This window comes from Martes martes (assembly GCF_963455335.1).
Source record: "Martes martes genome assembly, chromosome: 6".
NCBI classification, from domain to species: Eukaryota; Metazoa; Chordata; class Mammalia; order Carnivora; family Mustelidae; genus Martes; species Martes martes.
In genome coordinates, this window is record NC_137893.1 from 86,802,053 (window position 1) to 86,825,390 (window position 23,338).

Sequence of the window (23,338 nt, forward strand, 5' to 3'; positions counted from 1 at the left end):
GTCTTCCCTCCAAACAAGTGTGGAGTCAGACTCTTTCCCTTCTCTTGTCAAAGGACAAAAATCCCCCACTACCAGGGTTGCTCAGAACGCACCCTCACATGAAGAGTAAATTCTCCATGATCTGTGTGAACGAAGAGGAGGAGTCTGGGAAGTGGGGAAAATAAATTAAGAAATAAAAACCATAAGCAATCCAAAGCCGCTTGCTTACATACTACATTCGTGATCAGAAAGGAGGGAGTCTGCCTTTCCAAACACTCAGGGCTCAGTCCAACATTTTAGCGATCGAATCTGCTTTCCCTGAGCACACCCCAGCTGGGTGGTGGGGGACAGGCTTAGAAGGTGGTGTGGGTTGGTGGTGGGGTGGGGGGGGGCGTTGACAGGGAGACGAAACTGTCCCTAGATGTAAACATCACCATGGAAACTCCACAAAGACTTGCCAGTACAGATTCTTTCCCCTTCATCCACTCTGCAAGGGTGAGCGGGAGGAGGCCCCCCCAGGGCTACACCGTGCTCTCCATCACCCACTCGGAGCTGCCAAAAGTCCCCCGGGCCCCCACCAGGTCACTCTCCTCAAAGGGCAAGAGCATGCCATTGACAGAGAGGCTGCGCTTTGTCCAGATGTTCGAGACCCTCCGAGGTGGGCTGTAGCCACCGGGGGCGACCCCTCCAGCTGCCGCAGCTGCAGCAGCAAAGTCCCCCATGTCAAAGGAATGGCTGCGCTTGGCCTTGCCCTCCAGGGGCAAGGGGAGCAGGCTCCTGGCCCGGGCTGCAGGCGGCCCCAGCAGTGGCTCTCGGTCCGAGTGGTGGCCCCTGGCCGATGTCCCAGACCCTCTCCCGCCTGGAGTCCTGGAGTCCAGCAGCTCCTCCTTTCTCTGACTCTTGAGGTCCAGAGAGGCAAAGGCCCCCATCAGGCGGTCAAGGTTAGGCTTCGGGCGGGGGGCAGGGGGTGGGAGCCTCCAGGGGCCCCGTCCCAGCCCTGCGGCTTCCCCACTGCCCAGGGAGCTGGAGGAAGAGGAGTCGCTGCCCCGGGCCAGGCTGGCACTGAATTGCACAAGTTCATTGCGTACCACCACCTTGGGCGGACCCTGCGTGGGGGCCCCACCAGGCGTGCCAGCCAGAGCAGGTGGCGGGGCTCCGTTGGTTTGTGAGTGCACATTGCTGACAGCAGCGGCTGCCAGCTTGCCAGGGGCCTCCTGGTTGCAGACCTTGTACCGCACCATGAGGATAACAATGAAGACCAGTAGTGTAGTCACGATGATGCCACCAATGACCAGGATCATTGTGCCACCCAGGATCTGGCTGTGCACTGACTGGCACTGTGGGTAGTCAGCCTTGGTGAAGAACTGGGCGCAGCCCACGATGTTGGTGGCCGTGAGAGTTGTGGCTGTATCGTCCCACATGGCCAGCACACACAGGTCATAGCCGGTTCCTGACACCAGGTTGTTGACCACGAAGGCCTTGTTGGAGGCTGGGATCATCCTGGAGTGGGTGGACGCAGAGGGGAAAGACAGGGAGGATCGGCAGAGACAGAAAGAGAGAGAGTGACAGAGACAGGAGGGGTTGGCGGTAGGGAGACAGACACAGGGACACAGAGGGGATGAGGTGGAGCAGGAGAGAGAGGGATGAGCCAAGAGATAGGAAAAGGAGCCAAGGAGATGGGAGGGGAGGGGAGATAGGAGGAGGAAGCAAAGGCACGAAGGAATGGCAGGGGACAGGAACAGGGCATGGGAGGTGGTGAAGTTGTCCCAGAGGTAGGAGGAGAGGGGCCCAGGTAAGAAGTCAGAGAAGGACAGGTGGGGGTAAAAAGGGCAGCAAGAGAGAGATTCAGGGGTGGAAGCGTCAGTGAGAGTTGCACACGCAGACCAGGTGCCCAAGGGCCCAGAAGAGGCAGAAACACAGACACCAGGAGTGTGAAGATGAAGGGAATGAGGAGGGGGGAGTGGAGAGCAGGTAAGAAGAAGGAGGTACAGAGAAGAAGGGAGGGCCTCAGGCAGAGACGGGAGAGGGACCACAGGAGGGGCAGAGGGAGAGACACAGAGAGGCAGAGAGGTTAAAGCCTGCAGAAGCCCAGTCTGAACAAAGGGACCCCCAGCCTGAGTCCCGCACTATCTCCCTCAGACTCTGGGAGGTTGTGGGAGCTGTGCCTGCCAGGGCCCCCACTCCAGATACCCCAGACCCCGTCCACCCTTGTTGTGTCCTGGAGATTTGTGGATATCGCCTGAGCCCTTCCCTGGGCCTGTGCTCTGGGGAGTCACAGTCAAGGCCCTGCTCTCGAAGCCCATGCCATCCTCCTCTGCAAATGGCTTTCTCAGGCCTGGCAGGAGAACGTTTGCTGCTGCAAACCGGGTTGGCCGGGTCTAAGCAGAAGACAGCTGGAGGCATGGAAGGGAGGGGGACAGTGCAATCTGAAGACAGGAGGGCGATTCTGCTTCCCAGAGGGAAGTGATGATTCTTCCCTCGCGGGCATAGCAGGCCAACCTCATCCAGAGAGGCCTGGGGAAAGAGAGTCTCTGCTTGCGGTGGCATCAACTGGTCCCTACCTACACCTTAGGGGAGGGTATGGTGGGGCCTCAGTCTCCCAAACTGGAGACTGTCTACTGTCCTGGGCCTCTCTTGCTGGGACCCTCAGGAAGCCTGGGCACAATCCCTGATCTCTAAGGCCCTGTCCACGTATCCTGCCTGTGATATCTCCAGAGACAATGCCCGTGTCACCCCATAAACACTCCTGCAGAGATAGTCACCATGTCCTGAGGGGGCCACATCCCTCTGTGCCCTTCCCACTGCCCCTCCATTTCTCCAGTCCCCTACTACTCAAGGGCTCTATCGCCACCCATCAACCCCGAAAACCCAGAGCCGGGCAGCTTAATTGAGATCTCACATATGAAATACCGGAGCCTGGAAACTTCCACCCAGGAACTCCTCGCTCAGGATCGAGCTGACAGGCATCTATTGACATCCCGTCAGTGGGCAGCACGAGAGGCCGTTGCCTCCCTCCTCACGTTCCCAGCCTGCTCTGCAGATGGGGAAGCCACAGTGGAGGAAACTTTGGTCCCCAACCCCACCCCCAGCCCACAGCTACAAGAGGTGGGGAGGTGGGGTGGTGGGGCTGGGGTCGGTGCAGGGTGGGGAGGGGTCCGCAAGGGCCTGTGGGCCAGCCCTTTAGGTCTTTCGCCTGGGCATCGTGGCAATCCCAAGAAGATAGGGACTAGTCCTCTCATGGCACAAAAGAGGAATGGCCAAGATTCAGAGAGGTTAAGTGATTTGCCTGAAGTCACACAGCTGGGACTGCTAAGAGGGGCCACTGGCCTTTAACACTGGTTTCCATGTCCATAGTCTGGGTTTGCTCCTTACAGGTGACAAACACAGGGCATGTTTCCTTATCTCACTGAAAAGCTTGTCCCAGCCTGTGGCCTGTTACCCGCCCCTTCCCTGGAGCAGGGCTCAGAGCCCACCAAGGCTCGCATGCCTCCACCAGCAGGCTCTCTGGCCTGCAGGGCCATCCACTGGGCAGAGCCCACTTCATTCCCCCTCGGAACTGATGACAGAAGTCAGAGTGGCAGGAGCTATCTGCACCCAGAACAGTGACAACAGTAGGAGCAAACCCTGAGGGTCACTTGTGTGCCAGGCCCCCTTTTCAGAGCCCTGTGGCTGTCAGCTCACGTGTTCCTACAGCGACTCTCTGAGGCAGCCCCTACCATGATCCTTACTCTGCAGGCAGGGAGGTAGAGGTAAGAAACAAACATACACAGCTGGAATTTGAGCCCAAACCTCTTCCTCCCAGCACCTCGATGGGGCATGCGCAATGTCAGAGCGCACCCATTTGAGGACGGGATGGGCCAGCTTGCTTACTGAACACCTGTGATGTGATGGGGTTTTCACATCTTGTGTTGCGCTTACCCTTGGCACCAATCCTAGGACACGGGGAATGGATCATGAGCCCGGAACTCCTATCTGCGTTTAGCTGTCTTCTCCTGGAAAGCACACACCACCACTACCACTAATTAAAAATATAGAAGAGGGGTGAAGGAAGTGAGGGCTTCCTGTGGGCCAGGCACCCTTCCGAGGTCTTTAAGGGGATTAATACTCCCAATAGCAACGGTCATCTTCATTTTACAGACAAGAACCAGAGGCACAGAAAGGTTAAGCTGGCTGCCCAGGAGCACCTAGCTAGTACTCGACAGAGCTGGGATCTGAACTGGGCAGTCGGGGCCTCAGGGGACCACAGTGCCATCCTGCCTCTCCGACACTGTCCTGTTTTCTTGAGGCCTTAGGGTGACTCTGTGTGGGACCCTGCCTGACCTCTCTCCCCCTTGCTTCCCAAGTAAGGGCAGCTCAGAATAGGATCAAGCCACAGTGGGTGCGCCGCCGACGGGGTGCAATAGGGCAGGCTGATCTTTGGCGCCAGGGTGAGAGGAGCAGGCTGGGAAAAGCTTCCTACTGTAACCGGTGCATCAGAAACGTGGCCAGAGGAAAAGGCCCGCTTCCCAGGATTAAGAGCAGGGAAGAAGCTCCGGGATCCTGGGTGTGTATGTGTGTGTATGTGTGTACTTACGTGAGCCAGAGCCAGCTGGCTCCGAACAGCCTTGGCAGTCAAGTCCACCTTTGGCAAAAACAGTAACAACCAGCGTTCAACTGAGCCCTCATCTTGTGCCTGGAAGTTTGTGTACATTATCTCACTTAACCCCCCTGGCCCCCCTGAAGGAAGTCATTAACATCATTCCCATTTAGGGAAGGAGGAAGCTAAGCAGTTTCACTTTCCCTCGGGAGGGGGGAGCCGAGACCAGATCTGGATCCTCGGGGATTCAGAGCCCACACTTCCAGCCATAAGCAAGGCTGCTTCCTGCCCCAGGCAACCAAAAAGACAAACTGCATGAGAAAGTAGTGTGAAATGGACTCTATCCAAAGTCAATTCAGCCCATGTGGGCCTGTCTACCCATTCATGGTCCCCAGAACAACCGTTGACCCTCCAGGCTAGAGCTGGAGAGCCTAGGTCCCCTCTTCACTCCTATCCACGTCCCACGTTCCACCTTCTGGACTTCTCTCTGCCTTCCATCTCCATACTCACAATTTTGCTTAGGCCTTGCCGTTTTTGGTGTGGACGAGTGCAGCAGCCTCCAAACAGGCCCCCCTGTCTCTTCCTGTGCTCCCTTCACGTCCATGTTCAGCACAACCAACCCCAGAGCGCACCATCTGAAACAACTCTGGCCACGCCCCTTGCCACACTGAAATACTCAAGGGCTGACTGTGACCTACAGGAGACAGTCTGAGCTCCCAAACCAGGTTGCCCATCACATTCTTGCCCCTACACCCACACACCCTCTGACTTTGCCCACAGTCTTTAGGAAAACACTTCAGAAACAGCTGGGCCCATTAGTGGCGGAAGGTGTACTAACAGAGGGGTAATTAAAGCCTTTGCTTACAAAGGACCTTGTTACAAAGGGGTAGATTCAGGGATGGGGGACCATGAGGGAACACGCCATGACCCAGGGTTGTAGCAGCCAAGCTGTTCCCCAGTCTAGCCCTGAGCATACCAGGGGAGGTCAGCAGACCCTGACCTCACTCTCTTCCCTCTTCCCAAGCTTCTGCTGTTGCTCCCCATGGCTGAACCCCTCCGAAAGCCGGGATTCCTGGAGGCACACTGGTCAGCCTTCCAGGGCACACAGCAGCACAGAGGAGTGGATCTGGAGAGGCAACGGGCTATATCTGACAGAAGCATCGGTCACAGCCCTCCTTGTGAAAGACATCCTGAAATCCTGATAGGTTTCTTCCTATCACATACAATGGCGACATCTCCGCTAGCAGAAAACATGAGCTGCTATTTTAAGTTCAGTTGCTCCAACATGTTAAATTTAATTAAGCTCACGTGCTCCTAAAGCACAATTTAAAGCTGCAACCCCAAGCACTTACCCAGGAAAAACAAAACAAACGTAAGTGGTTGCTTCTGAGCTGTTTTTCTTTTTCCCCTATTAATATTCATTCGGCATTCGTTCATTCAGCGTAATCCTATCAGACAAATCTACAGCTGATGTCTACAGCTGATGCCGGAGGTTTGGGAAGGAATCGGGAGCATACTGGTTACCCGACTATTTGCTCACTTATCTGCCTTCCCTTTCACCTGTCCCCACTCCGTGTGCCAAGGAACTACATTTCCCAGTCTCCCTTGCCTGTTCCCAGGCTCCTTAGCTTCGGGCTTCCAGGAAGAGTTGGCCAGTGGGGGCCCGGAAGAAGGCTGGAAGACCAGAGGTGGGGCAGAAGCCAGCTATTTCTTCCTCTTTTTCTGCTTCTTGTGGTGGTTTTCTATCAGCTCCTGGGGTTCTGGTTCCTGCCAGATGGATTTGGATCTTTGGCTCTGGTACTGTCATCTCCTGTGCTCCCCAACCCTGGGTGGGGTGGGGTGGGGGGCAATGGCTTCCTGCTGTTGCTCATCTCCGAGATGCCTCCCTACCCCTGGTTGAAGCCCCAGCGATTCCATCCCCTGTGTAGCCCAACCCCTGCACTGAATTCCCTCCTAGATCTAGAGCAGATTTTTATGTTTCCTGACTGAGTCCTGAGTGGCGTGGGAGGTAGTCTTCCCAGGACGAGAATGTTCTACCTGTTTTCATTTTCCCCCTGGCATTTCAGGAAAAGACTCTCCTGGCTTCACATCAGCAGCAGCACATCTTGGCCCTTCCTCATGGAACTCCAGTTTCAGGAAACACTTGGCCACCTTCTCTGAGTCTCTCCCCACTTCTACATAAGCCACCCGACCCCTTTGCCTCCAGCAGCCCCTGTTCCTGGAAGCCTTCCTATCTCTTTCTCCACCGGGTGACTGTGTCCTTTGGGGCCTAACCCCAAGGTCATGTCTGACTCCACTGACCCCACAGGGAGCTGCCCCTGCCCTCGTGCCTGCCTGCCTTAGAGCCCTTCTCGGTTCATGAGCTGCCACCGACTCCCTTGAGGACAGTGGCCTTGTCTTATTCATTCCGTAGCTCCACTGCCAATCATGGTATCTGGCCCAGAGTCACCACTGAGTAAATATTTACTTCACGGTTGAGTGAATGAAAGAGTGCTTTGTTAAATGTTAAGGCCTATACAAATGGGAGAGAATCTTCTTTAAATATGATGGCTGGCTAATGGTGACTCCCAGACACTGGCTGGTCCCCAGGAGATCTTTCCGGAGAGGCATTTTTCTATATGCCTGAGGCTCACCGCGTGGCCTCCTGACCACCTTTATGGGTGTCTGGGGCGTGTGAGCGTGGGCATGGAGGTGTTTGTGGGGGGGGGTGTGGCAGTGCTTCACACAGATGGTGTGCAGAGGGGCCGGTTCCCCCCAGTGTTAGTCACTGCTCTGCTCCACTTCTGCCGAGCCTCAACCCTCCCAGACCCTCTTGTGTGTCCTTCTGAGGAGACTCCCATGTGCCCTGTCCCAGAGACACTTGCAGGCCGGGCCCGATCCTTCCTAACAGCTACCACTAAAGGTATCTGGGCATTGGAGAATGGGAATGGGAGAGATCCTGAGTCTCTGCTCAGGGCCTCAGGGCAAAGCCTGGGAGCTGACTACCAGAGTCCACTTCCCCCTCTCTGGGCTCACTCCCGACTACATTCCCCCACCTCCCTTGTAGATAGGTGATACGTTCTGGCAAATGGAATGTGGGCCATGCGTGGGCCAGGCCTTAAAAGAGAGGCACTGCCAGCCCCACATTCTCCCTCCCTCCTGCAGCCAGACACGGGGTATGGCGACCTGTTTGGACCATGCAGGTGACAGCGAGGCCTGAGGCGTGGTAAAAGCCAGAGGTGCCCGCGTCTCTAGGTAAAGAAGACATCCTGACTAACCCCACCTCTGCTGCCTCCCATCCATGGTGCACCATGGCTGCCGACCGGGCCCGTGCACTAGTCCGGAGAAGCCATGTCAAGCTGCCCCACTCCACTTCCCTGGCTCTGCATCATTACCAGCTCTTCTCAGAACCACCAGCCTGCCAACCTCTCTGGATGGCTGCAAGATCTCCGGGCGCAGGAAAGAGCCTCGTTAAACCATAGTGAGTGGCCCTGGATCCCCAGCCTCTCTCTCTTCCCACAAGCCCCCAGAGGAGCCTGTTTGCTTCCCTGCACAAGCTGCTTCTCTCTGGCACACAACTTATTGAGTCCTTCCTGGGTGCTGGGCACTGGACCAGCATGCTCTCTTTGATTCTGTGCACTGCCTGTGTAAGCGGGAATAATTATCCCCGCACCATAGATGAAAAGACTGAGGCTCAGGCAGGTGGGTCACCTGCTCAAGGGCAGGGGACTGGATGGTGGCTGAGCTGGTGTTGTAAGCCAGACCTGCCAAGCCCCTGAGCGTGATCTGGCCTCTACTGAATCACCTGGAATGGAATTGAGCAGAGTCAGATTTTAGCAGCAAGCAGGTCTTAGAGTCAGGCTAACTGACAGCAATCTAAATCAATCAATCAATCAATCAATAAAATCATGTATTACTACAACGACAGCTGATATTTCCTGAACACTTACCATATGTCGAACACTCTTCTGAGTATGCTACACGTATTAAACTAATTTAATCCTAATGGCAACCCTGTGAGGGAGATATACTATTATGATCTTCATTTTACAGATAAATAAATTGAAGCTCAGAGAAGTGTTTTGCCCAACGTCTCATAGAATGTTTGTGCCTAGACAAGATTTGAATCCAGCACTCTCACAACATCTCCATCAATGCTCACCATAACCCTCAAAAGTAGTTTTCATAATTTGGCTCCCATTTTAGAGGGAGGAACTGAATTGCCCTGAGGTTACATAGCTAATTAGAGTTAGAGACAGGATTTCAGTGAGCCATCAGGGTTATCAGGCTGCTTCCTGAAGCTCAAGTGAGGTCTGAGGATGATGAGGGAGCCACATGGATATTTGCAGGCGGTTTCCTCACAGACGGAACTGCCAGTACAAAGGCCCTGAGGCAGGAAGAGTGAGGCAGCTGGTATGGTCAAATAGAGTGATGAGAAGGAAGAATGGTAGGAGATGAGGTCACCAAAGTAGTTGCCATGAGCCAGGTTCTGGAAGGCTTGTAAATATGTTGAGTTGGGTTACAACTCAGAGTATTTGCTGGGCACCAGGGTTGAGAAGGATTTTGAGGCTGTGTTCAAATTCAGTGGGACAGAGTGGTATGGGTCTGGAAGAACCTGTGTCCTGTATTTGTTGTTTCTGGTCTAGGGATCAGAGAATAGTTAGAAATACTGGAATTACTAGTACAAGCCGTGAGACTCCCTCTTCTGATGTCTCATGCCAGATGCTGGCCTTCCCTAAACACATGGCCCTGAGTGATAATAGGGAAAGTCACACGGCTGTTCTTTTGAATGGAATTATCATGGAGCTGGCATGACTGAGTGAGGGCTTGAAGAATCAGAAACCTCTTATCAACTTCTGACCAGGGCCAGGGGCCAGGGACCATGATCTGTCACTGCCTCTCTGCCTTTGCCCCTCCTGAGAACACAGGTTCCCCTGGGTGTCCAGAGGTCCTCTGTCTTCTTGACAGTTACTTCACTCTGTCAGCAAGTAAAGAAGCCGTATTCAAGATTATTGAGATTCTGAAGCAAAGCCCCTCACTCTCCATTTCACAGCCCTCAGGAGAGCAGGCCAGTGGGAATCAGAGACCTTGTTGAACTGGTCTCTGGGTAAACCCTCTTGCTGTCCTTCCCTCTGCCTCTCCTGCCACAGTAGCCAGAGGAACTTGTTAAAAGTCAGTCAGATCAGGTCCTTCCTTTGCTCAACGACCCCAGCGAGGTCTGTCTTGCTTGTCAAAGTCCTCGCATGGCCCACAGGCCCCATGTGATCTGTACCTCACCTCCCTTATTTCCTATCTTCCTCCTTACCCAGATTACTCTGCACCAGCACCTGTCTTCCCTGCCAGTTCTCAACCTGCCAAGGGTACTCCTGCCTCAGGACCTTTGCACTGGTGGTTGTCCTTACCTTAGTGCTCTTCATCCAGATGTCCCTACGCTCACTACTTCGCCTCCTTCAATTCTGCTCCAATGTTACCTCCCCTGACCTTCTATTTAACATGGTGGGCTTCCTCTCATCTCTCATCTCTCTCTTGGCTCCTTACTTCTTACTCTCCCATGCCCCTTACTCTGCTCTACTTTCCCCCCATTCTATGGTTATTGCCTGAAAGATGCTATCATTTGCTTATTTATTATGCTTACTATTAATGATCTTTCTCTCCTTGCAGTAGAGTCAATCTCAGCTCTCCGTCTGGGGATCAGGGTTTTTTGCCTGTTTTGTTCGCTGATATTTCCCCAGCCTTCAGAACAACACTTCGTGTAAAGGAGGCCCTTAAAAACATTTGTTGGGCAGGTGAAGGAAATGCATGTTCTATATTTGCACCACTGAACACAGTAGCTACATGTGGCTATTTAAATTTAACTTCAAATTAATTAGAATGGAATCAAATTAAACATTCAGCTCCCCAGTCACGCTAGTCACATGTGGCTGGAGGCTACCACACGGGATAGGGTGGCCGCGGAGCATCCTCCAACCCATCCCAGAGCTCCATCAGACGGTGCTCTCCTAGGGCATCCTGAGCACTCCGGCAGGAGGTAGGCCCTTTCCTGTGTGAGCCCCAGCACCCCAAACGGATGGGGCCAGGCCAGGGAACACCAACCAACTCGACCACTCCTAGAGGTTTCCATAAGGCCTCTGAGTTCTCTTTATCCCCACAAGGTCTCTCAGTGACTTTGGGCAGCTTTATCCCTTCGTTTCAGTCCTTCTGGCTTCTCCTGGCTCCTCAGACCTTAGATTCAGTGGGGTCTTTTCGGGGTTCCCCTGGGCCTGGCTCAAGCTCACATGTCCCTGGAGTGCTCTGTCTGCCTTGGCAAATGGAGACTCTGGGCCGCCCTCTGGTTCTCTGTTTCTAAATCCTCATTCCTGCTTTCCCATTGCCTGTCTATTAGTTACACTTCCATTGCATAAGTCTCTATTAAGAAAAATCCCTGATAAATCCAATCCCAGAGATAAACGTCACGCCTCCCAGGAATACCTTCCGCTAGAAAGAAAGAGAAGGTGCAGAGGCAGCAGAGTGCCAGGGTGATGAGCAGACCCCAGTGCCAGTCTGGGGGTTCAAATGCTGGCCGCACCGCTTCCCAGCTGTAAGAGGATACCACAGGCAATCTCCTAACCTGTCTGTGCCTCAGTGGCCTAAAAATACCCAATTTCTGTAGAATGGGGGCTTATAGGGTTATTACAAGGTTTACATGAGTCATGATTCACAAAGAACCTAGGTCAGTATCTGGCGCAGAATAAGCTCCTCCTGAGTAGCTATTATGTAAGGGAGCTGGCAATGCCGAACCAAAGGAAACAGATCTCTTAGGGTGGAAACGCAGGCTTCGGGATTTGTGGCTGGCAAACTTCACACCAGCTGGAGAGTGGGAGACCTGGCTGTGCCTGGGTCCTGGTTGGGCCGGCCTAGTGCCTGGGACACTCACTGCAGGGACATGTGTCTGCCAGCCTCCACGGGACTCTAAGAGTCTTTTTCAGAAGACACATGGGGACTGCATTAGTTAAGCCCTGGCTGAGTGATTGCAGAGATGTCTGGAAATCAGGCCAAAGTGAGGCAAGCCCCTGCAGGCTACCTCAGCATTCACCTCCCCAGAGTGAGGGCTTACTCCGGAATAGGTGAGGGTCTGACCCGGGGAGACCGTTCCTTTGCTCCCTGACTCGGGAAGCAGGGCACATCCAGCTGCCCAGCGAGGGGGGCAGGAAATTGCCAGGCCCCGTGTTTGGCTAGTACTACTGTGCCGGTGAGGGAGTTTTGCTCTGCTCCACTGTGCACCCTTGCGGAGAGGATCGAGCCAGGAGGTCAGGGCGAGAGTGCTGGTCCTGGGTCATCGGGGTTCAAAACCGGCACCATCACTTACTGGCTGTGTGACCTTGGGTAAGCCACTCAACCTCCCTGGAAAGGGGGACAGAAGACAGGGCCTCCCTCACAGGATCATGAGGAGGACAAAATGAGTCAGCACCTGTCTTGTGAACAGTGCTGAGTCCCTGGTGAACACTCAACATATCCTAGTTGGTGATCGAGGGTGTCATCTGGTCCCAAGGCAGGCAGAGCGATGAACTCAGCAGCTGTGAGGTTAGACTCAGTTCCGATTAGGGAGGCAGGCACAGAGCCCCACTCAGGGGCAGCCATCTGAGACCTGGTGGTCTGTCCTGGTGCCCTCACTGGCCCAGCCTACCCTCCAGTCCAGGTGCTTATCTGGCGACTCCCAGATGTCTGCTGGACTGTCCCCCCTCCCCTGCCATCTCCAAACACAGACCTCAGGAAGGCCACTTGAGATGGGTGTGAGTCCCTCTGAAACAGGCTCTTCTGGCTGTCAGCACTGCACTCCCACAGGTCAGGGACAGATCAGGAAGTCCATCCAGCTCCGCACAACCCCAAGCAGAGGGAATCCCAGCTCATGTCTCTGTCCTGATAGCTGCTGCTTCTCCCATGGACCCCAAGCCAACCCCATGGGGACACGCAGAGCAAGGTGGTGTTTTGTGTATTTGCTTGTTTTTGGACCCATGGGGGCTTCATTCAAATCGTGCAGTGACTCCCATCCCACCTTGAGTTTCCACTTTTCCAGAATTAACATTCCCATTCCTTCCGACATTTTCTCGGGCCCCAGCTTCCTCTTGCCTCTTGGCTGCTCACCTCTGGTCCCATGGCAGTCTGGGGTCAGCCCTCCTCTCTGGGACATTCTGAGCACAGAGAGTGGGGTCAGACCCCACCATCCATCCCCCCTTGCCCCCCATCAGACGTCAGACTTCTCCTGAGCCTCCCCTACTCCTTCCCAAGATTGCATTGCACTTTCTGGGAGCAGCAGCCCATCGGTGGCTCCCCTTGCGCACACAGTCAGTGGAAACACTCTGTGATTCGCCCGGGGTTGTTATGAAGCCCCATTGTACCCATTCTGCTCCCCTAAAGCAGCATTTCTACCATTGCTGGCTCATTTTTTTGCCACTGCAGCTGACCCAGGCAAGCTCCCCAGCCCAGAGCAGGCCCCTCTCTCTGTGTGTCTTTAACTTTCTTCCTGCCTCCCTTCATCCAAATCTCGACAGATGTGAACCTTCTCTCTGTATTTACTTGCCCTTAGTCCCAGTCCCCAAGGACTAGGTTAACATGTCTCAGAGGAAAAAGTGTGGGTTTTGGAATCAGACAGAAATCTCTCTTTGAAGGCCGGTTCCGCCCCCAACCGTGTGACTCTGGATCATTTTCTGTCTCTGAACCTCTTTGCTCCTGTGTGAGATGGGGACAGCAGTACCAGCCTCCTCTGTGAGTGTAAAAAATTAAAGCCAGTGGGGATAAGCACCGCTGCCCCTTCCACTCCTTGCCCAGGGACACTTGGTACCCCCAGCCAAGAAGAGGACGAAGAGGACGATGGGGATGATAGTTGTCTTTTATCTCCTTGAGGAGTTGAGAAACGCTTGCTCACTAAAAATTCATTACTTACGAGAACAAAAAAAAAAAAAAAAAAACCACAGAAGGTGTCAGACCAATTATACCTCATTGTAAACACAGGAGTGTTTGAAATCAAGATTCCCTACTAGCCGCGTTCAGAATGCACCCAGACAACTGTCAGACCTCAGCTCAGTGCTGCCCAATGAAGTACCTGATCCAACAAGTCCCCCAGTTGGCAGATCCATCATTTCATGGGGGGAGCCGCCCAGGGGCAAAGTCACCTGTGGCACCCACCTCCTTAAAAATGTTATCACAGCGTTTGCTTCAGCGGCCCACGTACAAAAACTGGGATGATAGAGAGATGAGTATGGCCCTCGCACACAGATGACATGAAAATTCATGGAGCATTGCATACTTTTATGAAATTCTGACACAGGCTACAACATGGGTGAACCTCGAGGACATTCCGCTAAGTGCAAAAGCCAGATGCTTAACAACAAAGACGGCACAATTCCACTTACACAAGTACTGAGAGTAGTCAGGTTCACAGAGACGGCAGGTAGAAAGAAGGGTGGCTGCCAGGGGCTGGGGGGCAGAGAAAGGGGAGCTGGTGTGTGACGGGTGTGGAGTCTGAGTGTGGGACGATGGAAAGTTGGTGGGGGCGCAACCGTGTGAAAGTACTTTGTGACCCTGAACTGCACACTCAGAAATGCCTAAAATGGTCAACATCATGTTCCGTATATTTTCTTTCTCTCTCTCTCTCTCTCTCTCTCTCACACACACACATACACACACACACACAATACCCCCCCCTGCAAAATGCCATCACTAAGCAAATTCTGCCAAGAGGGTGGGGCAAAGAGAGGTTGTTGGAAACAGATTTGCCACATCCATGTGGCTGATGCACACTCAGGGGGCGGTCCCCACCAGCAGGGCCTTCCTGGCTCTGTTGTCCACGGGCTCGGTGGGCCCTGTCAGATCAGGGATGGGCAGCATGTGGGGAAGGGCCTGGGTGAAACAGGGTGGCCCCTGGCCTTGTGTCTGTGCTTCTCCATCTGTCCTGAAGGCTGAAGAACTGGGCAGCTCCAGAGCAGAACGTGGTATAAATCGAATGGGTGCAAAAAGGTTGGGGAAGAAAACCACATGGTGATTCATGGCGTCCCCTGTGGTGTCGGCAGGGCCTGGATTAAATTCCCCGCCCTGCCACTGGTTAACTGTGAGACTCCAGGTGGATTACATCACTCTCTGCCTGAGTTGAATAGCAATGCCAGTACCTGCTTTGTAGGAACATCACCAGGAGAAAATGAATTACAGTATGTGAAACGCTTGGCAGGAGGCCTGAACAGGAAACACGAGGTCGTGTTTTGACGATGGTGGGGAAGTCAATGCTGACTCTTGATGGAAGAAATCAAGATGAAGTGTTCAGTCATTTCATGGCTGAGTTTGGGGGTCCTGCCTTTCCCTCCCTTGTTACAATCCCCTCTCTCTGTCAGATGAGAAGCTCCTTGAAGAAGGGAATTGGCTCAATCCCGAGGTGGAATTTGTGCTGTGAGGGAAAAATTCATTGACTGTAATGTAGGTAAGTCACTTCACATCACAGCTCCGAGCCTTACTCAGTGTTCTTGCCTGGAAAATGGGTTCATAATATTTATCATCTGGTATCTCCGTAAACATTAAATATGGTATTTGCTGAGTACTGAATTCCGTGCTTAGAACGCGTATGTGCAGTCGGAAGCAGCCGTGATGATGCCGGGGTTCGGTGTCTGAAGATCAGGGTCCATTCCTGCCTACCCTCCTCGGCTAGCTGAGCAATCTCCAACAAGGAGCTCTCACTCGTCTAAATCTCAGCTTTGTCGCCTGTCCCACAGAGTGCTAATCCTGCTACCTGCCCCACAGGACTCTTGGGCAAACCTAGGAAGATGGGAGTCTCCTGGGATGCAGCACATAAGTGGTAAAGTGATCACAAATGTGAGGGATTGTTCAGCACCCGTGCACAAACCAGAGACGGAGAAACTGTCCAGGGTGTCCTTGAGGGTTTCTCCAAGCTGCATGGCTGGAGGCTGGCCCCCATGACTGAGTAGCCTGCTGGACATCCAGCTGGCCAGGTGGCAGCATCACTCTGCTGCTTCTCCCCCAGTAGAGAGATCCCCTTTCTACCCGGTGGGCTGGAGGAGCCTGCCCAGCACTTCTCTGGGCTGCGTTCCTGCTTGTCCTTCCCAGGACACCTCTGCCTCTCACAAGTAGGCTGGCTGGGAAGGAATCAGTCAGGGGTAGGAAAGAATGACCTCTGGAGGGAGACCTCCCCACAGTGGGGAGGCTGCTGTGCTCAGCCAAGTGGGAGGGTGGATGGAGGAACAGAGCTGTCCCCACCCATCAATTACCCTCAGGCTCAGGCTGGATGGACAAGGGTCTAACTCTGGCTTTGTCAGGGACTGGCTGTGCGGACTTGGGCAGGTTACTTCTCTTCTATGTGCTTCAACATCCAATTCTGACATTCCAGAATTCTGTAAAAACATCATCAGAATAGGGGTGACAGGAGCCAGGGGGAGGCAGAAGGAGGGCAGATGGGAATAGCCAGCAAAGGGCCAGATTCCCAACCCTGACAGTGGATAGGATCTGGCACCCGAGTGACCCGGGCTGTGAACTCAAATCTTGACTCATAACTTACTGGCTGCCTCATCTTTACCCCTTTGCTTAACTTCCCACAACTTCATTCTTCTTGTTTGTAAAAGCTGTTTGCAAACCTAAATTGCAAGGTCATAGGAAGATTAGAAATAATATATGCAAAAATACTGGCATACAGTATATACTCAATAGGTCATGTATGAATATGCTGAATGCTTACCTGCTTTATCACGTCTATCGTCTATCTCTCCATTTATCTCTGTGTGTCTGTCTGGCTACTGATCTTCATCAGCACTATTCTTTTTCAGAGAGGACACTAACACCCGTCCATCCCCCAGGAGGATGTCTTGCAGAGCAGAAGGTGAGCTGTTTGGGGGCATTGGTAGGTCATCTGGGGGGTCAGGGACTCAGTGCTGAGAAGATGAGCCTTCCTGTGAGACTTTTTCATTATCTGGGAGCTCTCAGGTGAGGCCGGCCTGGTCTGGAGGTGCCCCATCCTGGTTCTACTTGAGAATAGCTTAAAGCAGCAGGATTACCATCCTCTCCCTCCTGAGCCCTCCCCAGGCCTGGGCATCAGAGCCTGTGGGGACACTGAGCACTGAAGAGAGCCACTAAATGCATTTTGGTGTCCCTGGAGGATGGCCATGTGGGTCTGTGATCTTCTTACATGGGAGTAATCATGTGAGTAAATCCCGTGTGAGTACATCACAGACTTGGGTCGATAATTTTCTGGGCGTCTCTCCAGCACTGTTATTGGGGTGTATGGGTCTGAAGCCACTGGAATTGGCTTGCTTTCCTCCACAGTGTGTACATTCATTGGCCAGTGTGAGCATGTGAGTGTGTGTCCACTGGCTGGTGTGTGTGTGTGTCCCTGGCCAGCATGTGCATGAGAGTGGGTCTATCAGGTGGTAGAGAAGCATCCTAGGAGTGTGAGCAGAGAGAAGGCTGTTGGTTTGAGGCTGTGAGCTCATGGGAGCATTTGAATAAGTCAGGGCATTTAAGAAGATGTCCTTGAGGGGGGGCTGCAAGGTTCCCAGGACCTGGCCCCTCTCCCTCCCTGCCCCACCTCCTAGACTCTGCCTCTCGCTCTTCTACTATAGTCATCCAGGCCCCTCACTGCTCCTCAGACCTGCTCAGGTCCTGGGGCCTGACCCTGGCTGTTCCCTCTGCCAGGAATGTCCTTCCTGCAGACCTCAGCTTGGCTCACCTCCTTCAAGACTCTACCAGGTCTCACCTTCTCTGGGAGGCCCATGCCGGCCACCCTGTGTAAGCCTGCACCTCGCCACCGCCCCAAACCCCTTACCCTGCTCCGCTCTCCCCTGCATTGCACTCACTCCCTCCCCACACCCAGATAATTTACCCATTTATTGTGCTTGTTGCCTGCTTCCCCCATGAGGATGAGGATCCTTCGTTGTTTTATTCACCGATGCATCCCAAGCACCCAGAATGGAAGCATTTATATGCTGGCATATTTGCCTCCGGATTCTCATTTGTAACATGGGGACGATAATAGAAGCTCTCCACTTCATAGAGTTGTCGGGCAGATTAAATGAATGAATACCTAAAAGCACTGAGAACAGGGCTTGGCACATAGTTCAATAAATGTTGGCTATTATTATTATGCTCCATCACAGCTGAGAGTCAGAAGGAGATGAGTGATCCCTGTGAAGGGCCTGGCAGAGGGGGAGGGGTTCATCGCCCTCCCACCCACCTTGTAAAAATTCCCCGACCTCCCACAGTCCCGGAACCCATATTATTTTACCCCCTTTGGCTTAGGGAGTTAGTTATCAGTCTGTTCATTACTTTTTTTGTTTTTTGTTTTTTTAATCAAGACAGGAAGCCAGGAAGCCCCAGCCTGCCTACCGCGGGCTGCCAGCTCCGGATCCTATAGGTGGTTAGCACATCTGTTAGCAGATCCTATAGGTGGTTAGCAGAATGTGACCAGCAAGCACATCTGCACATCCTCAATGGCTGTGGTTGCCAGTCAGACCACTAGGACCCCAGCTCTGGCCCAGGAGTTGGATGCCTGGGTTCGTCTGCCAGCCTGGAGACTCCTAACAGGCTTTAGGACCCCGGACAAGTCCCATGCCTCCTGTCTGGATCTCTGCTCTTCTTGAGCACAGGGAAGAGTTGGGATTAGATCATTTCTGAGGTCTTTCCAGGCTGGTCCATTCATCCGAGAAATGTTCCCAGAGCACCTGTTATATGCCCGTGCATATCCCCAGGCACTGGGGATATGACAGTGAGCACTAGACACAAGTCCCTGCCTTGTGGAGTTGACATTCTCAGCATTGAGGGCAGGGGGCAGGCAGAAAGTAAAGAATAAACATAATTGGTAAATGAGTGAATATGTCATAAAATGGAACATGTTATGGGAAAAAAAGGAAAAGTGTAGCAGTTTAAAAGGAGATAAAAGTGTTGGTAGAAGGAAGGCAGGCTCAGCAATAAGTGGGAGGGGCCAGGGAAACTTCCTTGAGAAGGTCACATTTGCAATGAAGGACACCTTACGTTCCAGGAACCTATGAATCTCAGCGATTCTTGGTGCTTCTTTGTTCCAGGGAGAGCACCGTTTGGGGTCCCCTGGAGTCCCCCATCTCCGAGCACACTGATCCTCAGGTTGCCCAGTGGGTGATGGGGCCGGAAGACAGAGCAGCCAAGTTCCCAAGAGTGATGAGTGATTCACCACTTTCTTTATCCACACTCCAATATTTTATAGCTCCTGTGGCTCTGATGGAATAAATATGACCTTTTTTCCTCACTTTGCTTAAGACTCAAGGTCAACAGCCCAGCTGTGATCCATCGGCGGCTCCCTGTGCCGCACGTCCACGAGCCAGGGAGCCCCATGGCTGTCAAAGATTCATGGCACCATCCTCCAGCCCTGCACAACCTCCTGCCCCTCAGCACTAGTTCTGGGCTTCACCCGGCCAGCAAGGCAGTGGCCACAGTGGCTCTGGGGGATGATGACTCATTAAGAGCAGAGACCAAGCCATAAATCTTCTCTCTCTCTCCTGAGTACACCCCATCACTAGGGTTGAACCCATGACCCGTGTTTCATTTCGGTCCCGGGAGGAGGCAGCAATGGGGAGGCCAAACAGCCATGGTTCAAATGGCAAGTTATAAATGAGAATGCCCCAGGGCCCGGCCATCACTTTCCTCAGTGTACAGAAGGGGCAAAAGGTGTGCATCAGCTTGCTGGCCTCCCATGGAACCTTCCAGGCCCTTTATGCAGCCAGGCCCTCCTTCTCCTTTCAAAAAAGGAAAGATTTTTTTTTTTTTTTTTTTTTTTTTGTTAGACATCACCAGCACTGCCCGGATGTTCTTCCACGCTGGCTGAGATCCCTCCCTATAACACCCACCTGTTTCCCCTTGTTTCCTTCCTTTCGTGGGGGTGGGAGGGATGTGTTCACGTTTCCCCTTTCTCCTCATGGTGGTTCTGAGTAACAGCAGGCTGACGGCTCTGGGTTTGTGAAAAGATTAGGTGGCTGGGTAGGGGTTGATCTAGAAGGGAAATGGGGTCACTTGTCTCTGTTTTCTCTTCTTTTCTTTTTCTCTTCTTTTCTTTCCTTTCCTTTCCTTTCTCTAAGCTCTACGCCCAAGCTGGGGCTTGAATTCATGACACTGAGATCAAGAATCACATGCTCCACTCACTGTACCAACCACAGACTGAATATACTACCAGTGACCCCAAGATATCCCTCTCACTCTTCTCTACCTTAACTCACAGCCTGGGAGGAAGAAGAGTGCTCAGGAGCTATCTGGAACATGGCAGACCTGAATTTAAATGCTGTCTCTGCTACATTGAAGCTGAGAGACCTGGTGCAACCTACCCTCTCTGATCCTGAAGATCCCTACCCTATAAAATGGGCTTAATAGTAATAGCCACTTCTCAGGTTGTTGTGCGAATGCACAGTGCAATGGGGGCGCACGGAGCATGCTTTGAGATGCTAGCTGCATATTATTAAGGCAGTGAGGCCTAGACCCTGGAGCCCACCTGCCTGGGTTCAAAGCCCTGGCAGAACACCCCAGAGAAGTTACTTAACCTCTTTGAGTCTCAGTTTTCTCACTCGTAAAAGCAAGATAATAACAGGACCCTCGGCATTGAGATGTTGGAAGAACTGAATAAGCTAATAAATGGAAACCACTAGAATAGTATCTGGCATGTCATAATTTCTCCAAAAGGTTGGTTCTTATTATCATCATCATTACTGGAGAAAAAAAAATCTGCATTTACTTGGCACTTTTGACCTAATTTCCATCAGTTGGTTTTGTGATTTATAATCCACTTACTTCTAACCAAAGACATATGATGACTTGCCACATGAAAACATAGGAGATAAGTACATTAAAAAAAAAAAAGTACTTTATGGCAAATTAGAGATCAGCAAGGAGGTTTGAGCTAGAGGCCTTGGACCCCAGGATGGTTGGTTGTGCCAGGTAAGTAAGGCATGCCTACAGAGCCGCTGGGCAGCCCTGGGTCATTCTATCCTGGGAAGAGCATGGGGGGTATGTGATGGCCTCAGAACAAAGTGAGAGGAACAGCTTTCTTGGGGGCATCCAGTCTGGGTGGGCCTGGGACCACAGGAGCATAAAGGGCTGATCGTACTCCAGATGAGGGGTACCCCCCAGCCCAGGAGGGGTGCTGCAGTCCACTTGGGAATGGCCAGTGACATCCAGCATACTGTCCAGTGGACCCTACCCATGCAGAGGGAGGGCACAGCCGGAGGCACTACCAGAGAATGTACCCGCCGCTCCCTTCCTGCTCCAGAGACAACCAGACCACCACCCTGTACCTGAAATACCTCCTGTGTCTCTTCACCGACCGAGCTCTTACTTGACCTTCTGGGTCACCTCCTCCAGAAAGACCTCCCTGACCTTTCCAGGACCTGCCTGTTGCTTGCACGGCACTTATTCTAGCCATAGTAACTGAGTCAGGTATTCCTTAAGTACCGAGTCCTTTAGGTCCGCCTCCCTGGGAAATGAGAGCTGCAGCAGGGCAGGTGTGTCCTGGTGAGTGGCCATTTCCTCTGTGAGTGGCCCAGACTTGACATTAGCTGCATAAAATAAAGGCTGCTTCAATGACTAAAGGTGAGAGGCAAGAAGGGAAGAAGGCAGGGAAGGAGGATATTGAAGCTGAAAAAAAATAGCATTCGGCAAACCATGAGAATTATCTGCAAACATTAAATGGACCTATTTTGAAACCAGAATACATTTTACTTCTGATGAGGATGAAGGCAAAATGGAAGGGCAGGAAGTAGAGGCAGATGGAGTTGGGGGCTTATAATAAGGAAAATCTTCTCAGCTAGAGCATCCAATGGTAGTTGGGGCTCTTGGGGGGAAAAAAAGAGAGGGTAGTTTCTTGTGTATGCAAGCTATTCCCATATGGGGCCAGTTAACATCCTAAGGGTATGGTGGGGAGGTGAGGTGGGGTGATAGATGGGAGAAGTGGTGGGCATCATAAGGATTCACAAAGAAAGGAGAGAGCTGGCCTGGATGACCTTGAACTGTCCCTTTCTAACTCTGGACCTTCTTCAGTCTGTGCAAGTAGCAAGAACAAGGCCCATTTAAAGACAGGAGAACAGAATACAAGAGAGTTGTGCCAAATAAATAGCTGGACGAGTCCCAAGACCTTGGCTTTCCCTCCTTCTCCCTGAGCTCTCTCAAGTCCTTGGCAATATGTCCACACAGGGGAACTGGGCTTTGAGGTCACCTTATGACCTCTCCCTGACCCCCTCCCACCTCTTGCTGCTGGGACCTCCACTGTGCCCTTGCCTCTGGTCCATATCCTCTGTTGACCAGTCCCGGAGGAAACCACTGCAGCATCACCTAGGTTTTGCCTATGATAAGTGCAAAGAAGTGCATTTCTAATGGTGGAATTTCAGGCCCTTTGATCTTCTATGAAGGAAATATTTTTGGGTGGGGTCCTACTCGTAGGCCCATCTTAGACAGAATGTGTGTGGGGGGGGAGGGTGGTTTGGGTCTAAATCTTGGCACCGGTGCTTTCCTGGCAGCTCCCACCCACTCACTTTTGTTAGAGTAGAGCAGCTTTCTTCCAGCCCCTGCCAGAGGGAAAGAACTGCTGGGCACAAGCCTAGCCGACCCGGGAATTTTCAAAGTCTCGCTGTTTCACTCAGACCTTCTTTTGAGCGACAATCAAAGGCTGGGGGAGGAGCGCAAAGCAGCCTTGGGAAGCAGCCCTTGGCACCGGCTCACACACGGTGGCATTTTGACGGGTGGTAAAAATATCTCTCTGGCGTTCGGTGCCGGCTGCTGCCACCGCCTCAGCTTCCAAGATCCTGTCTCCTTGCCCAGGGCCTCTGCAGCCTCCCCACCTGGCCACACGCCCCGCAGGGGACAGAACCCAGGTCACCGAGCCCCAACCACCAGCTAGCCTCACATCTGCAATAGCCGCCTCTGTCACTGCGGCCTGGCTCCAGCAAAAACGCACTGAAGAGCCACTAGAGGAGGAGATTTATTACCAGAAATACTGCAGCACATGCCTAATGAGCTAATTAAACAAGAACATAAATAATTACTCCCTATCAGAGTGAGAGGGCTGGGGGCGGAGAGGATGGGGGACGCTGACTGCGGAGCTGGGACAGTGATGCTGGAGATGTCTGCTCTGCGGGGGGGCAGATGGGGACTCCTTTCCACTCCAGACTGCTGCTGGGCCTCCACGAGCCTCCCCAGCCCAGCAGAGGCAAGCCCATGAATTCCGCCAGAAGAACCATGACAGAGGGCTGCTTTGTTCCCTACTGGAGTATTTCCTGCTCACTCACTTGCCCACACCCTGATCTCCTTCCCCCATCGAAGGACACTGAGGACACCCATTTTATGGACGTGAACCTTAAGGAGCAGGGGGAGTCTTAAGACATAGCTAAGACCCCTGAGACCATCTTTTAACTGATCTCCCTGCTTCCTCCCCTGCCCCCTTGAGGTCTATTCTTCACCTAGCAGCCAGAATCTTCTTTCTTAATCACATGATGCCATTCTTCTGTATTCACCCCCCCCCCCGACCTCCCCACCAGTGGCTCCCATCTCTTTCAACATAAAATCCAAGGCCTCACCATGGCCTAGCGGGCCTTACATGATCCAGCCCCATCCAGTCTTGTAACCTCATTTACTGTCACTCTTCCTCCAGATACACTGGAGTCCTTTCTGCTTCTCCAACAAGACAAATTTGTTCCTCTCCCAGGGCCTTTGCACATACTATTTCCCCTGGCTGAGCTCTTTTTCTCATTCCATTCAGGTTTCTCTTCCAATGTCACTCCTTAATGGGACCATTCCTGACTACCTATATAAAGCAATAACCCC

The 23,338-nt window shown here is 52.7% G+C and overlaps 1 protein-coding gene across 1 annotated transcript in view; it reads right to left on the reverse strand.

Moving 5' to 3' along the window:
• Positions 1–500: 500 nt before the first annotated feature.
• LRFN2 (leucine rich repeat and fibronectin type III domain containing 2) overlaps positions 501–23,338 on the reverse strand; it is a gene marked incomplete at its 3' end in the record, with an annotated part of 37,150 nt that continues 14,312 nt past the window's right edge. The window contains exon 2 of the mRNA XM_080806907.1: positions 501–1,479. Within this exon, the coding sequence (XP_080663033.1) occupies positions 501–1,479 (979 nt within the window). The remainder of the gene's footprint in view (positions 1,480–23,338) is intronic.